Here is a 10,000-nt window from a genome sequence, read left to right as displayed (position 1 = left end):
GGGTGCTGCAGTTAGTACGGCTCGCCTTGGCCACCCCTCAAACGTAAACACAGGCTGCTGATAAGAGCATTGAAGGCTTGAAGGGTGTTAGGAGGGAGGTGGGAGTAGGATGATGTTGACCCTAGACACTGATCAACTGGTCAGTTCAGTCTCTGTCTCTGTCTCTGTCTCTCTCTGTCTCTGTCTCTGTCTCTGTCTCTCTCTCTCTGTCTCTCTCTCTGTCTCTCTCTGTCTCTGTCTCTGTCTCTGTCTCTGTCTCTGTCTCTGTCTCTGTCTCTCTCTCTGTCTCTCTCTCTCTCTCTTGAGGGGAGGGTTTGGGGAGTTGGCAATGATCTGAGATCGGTGCCTCTTGCTCAGAGTGATGGAAGGGGGAGGAGAGGTGTGGAGGAGGTGTGGAGGTGAGGAGTGTTTTCCCTCCCTACGTCAGAGGGAGGGAGGGGAGGTGACCCACGCCGTGGCCGTTCAAACAAACACACATCACTTCAGATCTGGCCGGGCCCTGTCAGAAGGACCCGGTACTGAAGTTCACCTCCGCACTTCTGCTGTTCAAACAAACCCCCCGTATGAAACCAAATACACCGCCGCTACAGAGGACAAACTTGTGGAGGAACTTGTGATTAAAGCGTAATAACATGTGAGTGGCTGTCACACTGGACCGGCCCCTGGCGGTGGAACATTCTAGAACTGAGTGAGAAATGATGAGGGAAAGCTGTACTGTAACACAAAAAAAGGGAAGCAGGATATCCGTTAACACTAGAACAGTCGTGCCTTTTTTACCTACTAAAAGAGCCGCCCTCTTTACAATGCTCAAGCTGCTATTTACACACAACGACCACTAGTTGGCCAGCTTGTAAATTAGCCTGCCTCCTACACAGAAAAACGGCAAAATAGCTTTATACTAGCTTATCCTGATGTGATTTTGAAAATGTAAGGATACTAGGGTGGCAGAACACCATGAAAGGAGGGTCCTGAAATTTGCTCACTCATGGCTGTTCTAGTGTTAATCAAACTTTGCATGGTGCCGGACACAATATTAAACTATACCTCTCCATTCCAAAACAGACCGTGTCACAACATGTACTCACATTAGTTAAGTTGAAATATCAACCTCAATTTCACGTGAAAAGAGCAATCTAAGATTAAAAAGGTTGATTGCCCTGAATGTCCTACAGGGGTGAAGGGATATTAGCCCGCTTGTTAAAAAAAAAAAACTACTGCTCTTTTCCCCCCCTACCTCCCTCTCTCCCTCTCTCCCTCAGCCAGCTGACCTGCCCCAGCCAATCACACGCCAGGGTGAGGGAGACGAGGGGAGACAGTTATTGTAACATCATGCACTACACTGCAGTAGCTTATTGAGCCTCTCTCTCTCTCCCTCTCTCTCTCTCTCTCTCTCTGTCTCTCTCTCTCTCTCTCTCTCTCTCTCTCTCTCTGTCTCTCTCTCTCTCTCTCTGTCTCTCTCTCTGTCTCTCTCTGTCTCTCTCTCTCTGTCTCTCTCTCTCCCTCTCTCTCTCTCTCTCTCTCTCTCTGTCTCTCTCTCTCTCTCTGTCTCTCTCTCTCTCTGTCACTCTCTCTGTCTCTCTCTGTCTCTCTCTGTCTCTCTCTCTCTCTGTCTCTCTCTCTCTCTGTCTCTCTCTCTCTCTGTCACTCTCTCTGTCTCTCTCTGTCTCTCTCTCTCTGTCTCTCTCTCTCCCTCTCTCTCTCTCTCTCTCTGTCTCTCTCTCTCTCTGTCTCTCTCTCTCTCTGTCACTCTCTCTGTCTCTGTCTCTCTCTCTCTCTGTCACTCTCTCTGTCTCTCTCTCTCTCTGTCACTCTCTCTGTCTCTCTCTGTCTCTCTCTGTCTCTCTCTCTCTCTCTCTCTGTCTCTCTCTCTCTGTCACTCTCTCTGTCTCTCTCTCTCTCTGTCACTCTCTCTGTCTCTCTCTGTCTCTCTCTCTCTCTCTCTCTCTCTCTCTCTCTCTCTCTCTCTCTCTGTCTGTCACTCTCTCTGTCTCTTTTTTGTCTATTTCTTTCCCCCTCCTCCGCATCTCTCCATGTAAAGCGTACAAAACACTCCTCTAACTACAGCTCACATCTATTCACCATCCACTGAGGAGCTGAGGACATATAGAGGCAGGGATGCTTCTGTTGGTGTGTGTGTTCTGTTGGTGTGTGTGTGTTGTTGATGTGTGTGTGTTCTGTTGGTGTGTGTGTGTGTGTTGTTGGTGTGTGTGTTCTGTTGGTGTGTGTGTGTGTGTTGTTGGTGTGTGTGTGTGTTCTGTTGTTGGTGTGTGTGTGTGTTCTGTTGTTGGTGTGTGTGTGTGTTCTGTTGTTGGTGTGTGTTCTGTTGTTGGTGTGTGTGTGTGTGTGTTCTGTTGTTGGTGTGTGTGTGTGTGTGTGTTCTGTTGTTGGTGTGTGTGTTCTGTTGTTGGTGTGTGTGTGTGTGTGTGTTCTGTTGTTGGTGTGTTCCGTAGACAGATGCAGGTTAAGGAGAGTCTTAGGATAATGACAGAGCTACAGTTGTTTTTTTACAGTATCCGACACAGAATAGATGCGTGTTCAGCACAGCCGTAGGGTTGGAGAGGGATATGGCGTGTATTAGATAGAGGTCAGAGGGGGGGGGGGGGACATCACTTACAACACGTTGCATACGTAGTCCCAAGTATTTCAGGGCACCAAAACTGTTGGAACATTGTCTTGACGACTGTTTCTGGTTAGTGTGTCATAATTAGTTAATAAATCACTTATTCAGGCACAAGCCCACACAGTGCGAGAAGCCTTATTGTAATTAACGTCTTTATTATTGTTCAGCCATTCAGCGTTTTCATGAAAAATGGCCGTATATTGTTCACTTTTTAGCGTTTTGGCAGGCACGTGGAGGATCCCAGGCTACACCCTCCCAACATTTTTTACGCCAAAATTCCAGAAGGGAACAGTGTGTTGAGTCTTTCTCATTTGTGACGCCATGACCTTTGACCTTTGAACTGTTTGTCCTGGAGACCAGAATCAACACTGGCCACGTCCAGACGAACACCTCGTCCAGACGAAGATATTTGGACCGAAGAGAAGAAGCGTCATAACAGATGTTTCTGCTATCTTGAATTTTATGGAAAAACACAATAAAATCTTCTTCAAATATGCCGTGAGTCAGACCGACATGAAACGTGCTACATAAGACGTATGTTCCAGTCCCTAACAAGTCTGAGAACGAAAAAAGTTATAAATGATTAAAATGATCACGCTACATGCTAATTAATCAGCACCATAATGAATTAAATATGCAAATGAGACTGTCTTGACATATTTATGCAAATGAGTGTGAAATTCAGTAAGCCTCAAGTCAGTCGTATGACAGATGTGTACCACATTTCCACATGATTGGATGAAAAACATGGCTGCCACATGCCACTCACTCTTCTGCATTTCCAGAGATTTTTAAATAAAAAAAACAACACTTAAAAATCTTCTTCTAATGAACCGCAAGTCAGATTGACACGAAAATCTGTTGTTACCTAGTATACTTCTGAAAAATGTAAATACATTTTAAAAATCAACGACACACTCGCTAGTCAACATCAATGGATTTGGTGAGTAATCCCCACTACTCTACACTAACTAGATGTACTACTAGTAGTGGGGATTACTACCCTAATCCAATAAACGTCAATTCTTGATCAGCTTGTGTGCGTGTGAGTGTGTGAGTGCATGCCTGTGTGTGTGTGTGTGTGTGTGTGTGTGTGTGTGCGTGTGTGAGTGTGTGAGTGTGAGTGTGTGTGAAGATCAGCAGTGACGGTGTAAAGGAGGGGATAGTCCTAGTGAACCAGTCAACAGCCAGAGAGGCCAGTGTTTCTAGGCTCTGATCACATGGTCATAAGGTCATAAGGTCATAGGGTCAGCCACATACGACAGCCCTACGTATGATCTTCCACTGCACTGAAAATGACCTTATTGGCTACTAACACAATCAACCACACACTACCAGTATGAGCACATGAGCACACAAACACACACACGCACACGCACACGCACACGCACACGCACACACACACACACACACACACACACACACACACACACACACGCGCGTAGGAGGCCCCTTACCTGCTCCAGTTTGAAGATGTGCTGGTTGAAGTAGTGCTGGAGCCTCTCGTTGGCAAAGTTGATGCAGAACTGTTCAAAGCTGTTGTTCTCATAGTCCTCGAACCCAAAGATGTCCAGCACCCCGATGGACAGGATCTACAAGTCCAAACACAGGAGACAGGTGAGCTACATCATCTGGTTTTTGAAAAAATAAATCCAAAATACATTTTAAAAATATGGTTGTAGCAACGCATGTACATATTGTATGTAGATAGTGAACAAAAAAACAGATACACATCTTCATAAATGGAAGTACTACTGACCTATGCTACATAGGCTAACAATGAGATACGCTAGCAGGAAAATAACAACGCTACCTAGGACCGTAGATTCATAACAACGCAACCTAGCTACCTAGCTACCAACAACGCTACCTAGGACGGTAGATTCAAGTCAAGTCTCTCTCTCTGGAGCGTAGGGTGTGTGAGTGAGACAGTGTGTGTGACTGAGACCGGGTGTGTGAGTGATAGGAAGGTGTGTGACTGACAGGAGGGTGTGTGTGTAAGTGAGACAGACTGACAGACAGATGGAAGGCAGCTCATCTCCCGTACGCTACGTACGCTCACCCTCCCTCAGCCCTGCTGATCACATCACACAGCCTCTGGTCTGGACCCCAACCACCTCTGCTCTGTGTGTGTGTGTGTGTGTGTGTGTGTGTGTGTGTGTGCGTGTGTGTGTGTGTGTGTGTGTGTGTGTGTGCGTCATGCACCGCAGGGGGTAAAGTACTGTAAGCAGAGCTGAAGGGAGACCGTCATGCCATCTGCCCCCAAAATTCTGGGCACACATGTGGCCACACACACACACACACACACACACACACACACACACACACACACACACCCTTGGGGAGGGAGGAGGAGTTGTAACGATGTGAGATCTAATCTCTTGGATGCGACGCTCCTGGGGTATAGCCAGCCAGCTGCCACTGTGGCCCTACACACACACACACACACACAATCAACCACGCACACGCACACACACGCACGCACACAATACGCACGCACACTCACACACAATCAACCACGCAGACACACGGACACGCACGCACACTCACACAATCAACCACGCACACGCACACGCACACAATACGCACGCACACGCACACTCACACACAATCAACCACGCAGACACACAGACACACAGACACACAGACACACAGCCTGTGCTGCATACTTTGACCACAGAAAAAAGAACAGAAGGTCAAAAGAACTCCAACTGCAGTGCTGCTGCACTGACCTCTGTGTGTGTGTGTGTGTGTGTGTGTGTGTGTGTGTGTGTGTGTGTGTGTGTGTGCTGATGAGGCAGTGTGGTGGTGTGGAGGTCCAGCCCTACCGTGGCCCTGTCCTCCAGGTCCTTGTTGTTGAGGAGGGCGTGTGTGTGTGTGTGTGTGTGTGTGTGTGTGTGTGTGTGTGTGTGTGTGTGTGTGTGTGTGTGGTGGTGTGGAGGTCCAGCCTACCTTGGCCCTGTCCTCAAAGTCCTTGTTGTTGAGGAGGGCGTGGTTGGTCCGGAACACGATCCAGTCAAACAAGGCGCTGTACAGAGACTTGGCCATGGAGTCTCTGACCGTACCAGCCTAGAGAGAGAGAGAGAGAGAGAGGGTGAATAAAGTCTCCTTAAACCTAAACGGTCGACAGTCGACAAGGTGCCAAAGGGTGAGAGAGAGAAAGGGAAATAGAGAGAGAGAGGCAACACAGGAACATAGACGTCAGAACAGGTACACCGGACGCCCCCCGATCACAACGCTAGACGCCGTACCTTCCTGTAACACTAGAACAGCCATTTTCTATTTTATTTATATTTTATTTAACCAGGTAAAAAGTCCCATTGAGATTCAGAATCTCTTTTGCAAGGGAGACCTGGCCAAAACAGCGGTGGCAGAAATTACACAAAGTTACAGACAGGACAGCACATAGAACATACAACAACCTACAGCAATACATCAACTAACATTCATAAGGGCAAGGGAGAAAATGGGAAATGGGAGCCATGGGTGGTGGGGTCATTTGACCCTGTGAATAAAAACAAATGTATATCTTTGCACTCGGTCAAATGTCATGACTCTTCCTAGATATGTGCGTTCTACCACCCAGTATCCTTACATTTGTCAAAATCACCTCAGGATAAGCTGGTATAAAGCTATTTAGCAGTTTTTCTGTGTAGGAAGCAGGCTAATTTACAAGGCAGCCAACTAGTGGTCGTTGTGTGTAAGTAGCATCTTCTTCTTGTAAAGACTATGGTCATTTGACCCCCGAGGCGGCTCTTATAGTAGGTAAAAAAGGCACGGCTGTTCTAGTGTTAACTGGTTCAGTGTCGAGGGTGAATGAAGTCGCCCTAAACGGTCGGCGGTCTAGATTCTAGAAGGTTCCAAAGGGTGACTTCCCCGAATAACGCATCAATGATGACGCTTCATTTTAGTGGCCAATCAGAGTGCTGTCGCTAGGCAGACTCCACATAAAACAGTTGGCACTACTAGGTGGGGAGAGTTCCAGCACTCTTTGGCAGTTGGTGAGTTAACCCCCCCCCCCAACCCCGCCCCCTCCCCTCCGGTGTTGCCAGATAGGATTGTTTTCCAGCCTAACCACAGTGTAAAAACCGCCCAGTGTAGATCATAAGTAGTCCAATTGGCCGGCAATACTCCCAATCTGGCAACACGGCTCACCTCCCCCCTCCCACATCACATCAAGAGATGTCCTGCTTAACCGCAACCATTGTTTCACGGCAAGACTATGGTTGGACACATCGGACATAAAACACCTTGCAGGATGTAGATAAGGAGGAATATACAACCATTATAAACTTCCCTGCTACAGAATAATCAGCAACACAGCACACAACATCACACACAGAGATTAGCCCCACAGACGAGAAGAAATCGTCCAGAAAGTGTGTGTATTTGTGTGTGTGTGTGTGTATTTGTGTGTGTGTGTGTGTGTGTGCATTTGTGTGTGTGTGTGTGTGTGTGTGTACTGTGTATGTGTGTGTGTGTGTGTGTGTGTGTGTGTGTGTTTGCGTGTGTGTGTGTCTATGTGTGTATATTTATGTGTGTGTGTGTAAGTTTGTGTGTGTGTGAGTGTATTTATTTGTGTGTGTGTGTGTGTGTGTGTACTGTGTGTGTGTACTGTGTATGTGTGTGTGTATTTGTGTGTGTGTGTGTGTGTATTTGTGTGTGTGTGTGTGTGCATTACGTGTGTGAGTGTGTGTGTGTGTGTGTGTGTGTGTGTGTGTGTGTGTGTACGTGTGTGTGTGTGTACTGTGTATGTGTGTGTGTGTGCGTGCGTGTGTGTGTGTGTGTGTGTGTCTATGTGTGTCTATGTGTGGATATTTATGTGTGTGTGTGTGTGTTTGTGTGTGTGTGTGTGTATGTATTTGTGTGTGTGTGTGTGTGTGTGTGTGCGTGTGTGTACACAGTACAGTGATTATAGCTCTTTAACTCTCTGCTCTGAGTGTGTTATTGTCCTAGCGTTCTCCTGTCTCTACTGTAAGTGCTGGCTAATCTCCGTGCGCGGTATGGCGGTACGCGCTCCTAAACAGATCTGTGTACGAGGTGACAGTTGGTCCTAAACAGATCTGTGTGCGAGGTGACGGAGGAATCCACAAGCCTTCCGACACTCTAATCTCGGCCTCACAAAACAACAAGGCTCACAACAACCATAACAACTGTTTGTCTACGGCGCGTGCCTGTCTGTGTGTCTGTTGTTGTTGTTGTTGATCTACAGTACGTCTGCACACACACACCCTAGGCTCTGGAATAGCCTCCCCCTCCTCCACGTCAGATCTGCCCAGAGCGTCGAGGCTTTTAAAACCTTAGCTAAGACGTACCTCTTCTCCCTGGCCTTTGACCTGAGGTGAGCCTGCCTCCCGACAACATACTGCACTTTTCTGCACCTTGTTGTATTCTGTATTGCACCTTGTTTTTGTTTTAGTGTATTTTTATTTGTTGTTTTCTTTTTATTAGTGTTTTATCTGTTAAGCACTTTGGTCGGCTGTTTGTCTATTGGTCAGTTTGGTCCATTGTCTCTATTGGTCAGTTAGGTCCATTGTCTCTATTGGTCAGTTTGCGTTCCAGCCGTGCCGATATCCATGACATACGCACGGCTAAATGGAATGTTGACACATCTTTTCATATTACTCCGCATTTGTATAATATTACCGTTATCGAAGTTACATTCTTACCGTCGCTTAGCAACCGATAAACAACTGTTCAGCGGATGAATACACTTACAATAAAACACAGTTCCATTCAAATACATTAATTAAAAGATTGCCTTTCTTTTGTGAAATATTGATAGATAAATGTGGTAAACGTTGTATAAAACTCCGCTTCGCGTCGTGCCTAACCACCCCGCTAGCTGTGCCAATATCTACGATATACCACGGCTTCTCGTTCCATAACGCTTAAGTAGTCTCTCTGACTGAGCCGTTGGCGATACCTACTCCCCCTTCCTCCCACCTGCTCTTCAAACACTGAACGGGAGCCTAGCCAACACCTGACATCTGCACTGCACCACCTTAGCAGAGCTCCAGGAGAGGAGAGGACCAAGGTGCAGACACACACACACCGTGTCTCTCTCTACCTCCAGATGGATCAATGTCATCGATACGGAGCTCTCGAGTGTGTCGGTCTCTCCAGGGGCCAATGAGCCAATCTACCGTCGTCAGCAATGCAGTTCAGATACCGTGCTTCGAACAAACAGAAGAGAGAGAGAGAGAGAGAGAGAGAGACAGAGAGAGAGAGAGAGAGACAGACAGACAGACAGATACAGAGAGAGAGAGAGAGAGAGAGATAATGAGAGAGAGAGAGAGAGACAGAGAGAGAGAGAGAGAGAGAGAGAGAGAGAGACAGAGAGAGAGAGTTAGAGAGAGAGAGTTTGTAAGTAGGACTAAGAGTCCGTGAGAAGTCAATGAGAGTGAAAAGGAAAACAGATCTTAGCATGCCTTGGGGGGGGGAGGGCGAGGTGTTTTTTTGTCTAGTAGTTTAATGACACCAAACACTGCATCGTTCTAAACTGTGGGGTCAGAGGGTTTAGGGGTCAGAGGTTACGAGTCAGGTGAGGCTGCCTCCTGGGAGATGACTACCGCAGGCACATATTTTGCTCGAACAAGCAGAACGGTGACCTCCTATATTAACCTGCCATCGACTGTATAAAAGCACACGTAATTCACTGCACTTATATAGCGCCTTTATCCAAAGCGCTTTACAACGGCCTCTCATTCACCCATTCACACACACATTCACACACCAATGGCGGCAAGCTACCATGCAAGGCACCGGCCGGCCCGCTCACTGGGAGCAATTTGGGGTTCAGTGTCTTGCCCAAGGACACCTCGACATGTGGCCAGCTGGAGCTCGAACCACCGATCTGCCAACCTTGCGATCATTAGATGGCAGCTCCTCTACCTCCTGCGCCACAGCCGCCCCAGTAGTCTATGATGTGTTCAGCCCCGCTGTGATCAACACCACGGCTTCAGGGGAGTTTGAGTTGAGAGCCAGAGTTGTTTAAGTGCCTCCAGACACACAAATCACATCTTAGGCACCTCGTCGATCCATAAAAACCAACCGACACTGCCAAGACGGACCATTACTGCGCCTCAACAACCCTCCACTTACAGAGGAAGAAAGCCGTGTTAAGCTAATACAAGTACGCTAACATTACAACTTGGACACACACACACACACACGTCTGCTTTGGCAGGAGGTTATTGTGGAGAGGAATGAATAGGAGGGCTGGACAGCAGAACAGAAGCCCATTGGTCCTCTAAGTTACTCTAACAAGACGACCTGTGTGACCAGAGAGTGTCAAACGAAGCAGTGACGCCGCCCTTATGCCAACTGCCACTCCAACATGCTAACTGCCACTCCAACATGCTAACTGCCACTCCAACA

The 10,000-nt window shown here is 47.5% G+C and overlaps 1 protein-coding gene across 1 annotated transcript in view; it reads right to left on the bottom strand.

Moving 5' to 3' along the window:
* myo9ab (myosin IXAb) overlaps window positions 1-10,000 on the bottom strand; it is a gene marked incomplete at both ends in the record, with an annotated part of 125,820 nt that overhangs the window by 45,876 nt on the left and 69,944 nt on the right. The window contains 2 exons of the mRNA XM_080539150.1: window positions 4,078-4,212; window positions 5,573-5,689. Of these exons, the coding sequence (XP_080395276.1) occupies window positions 4,078-4,212; window positions 5,573-5,689 (252 nt within the window). The remainder of the gene's footprint in view (window positions 1-4,077; window positions 4,213-5,572; window positions 5,690-10,000) is intronic.

The sequence above is a fragment of the Nansenia antarctica genome (genome assembly GCF_963989245.1).
Source record: "Nansenia antarctica genome assembly, chromosome: 9".
Lineage (NCBI taxonomy): Eukaryota > Metazoa > Chordata > Actinopteri > Argentiniformes > Microstomatidae > Nansenia > Nansenia antarctica.
This window is presented reverse-complemented; position numbering and strand designations above follow the sequence as displayed.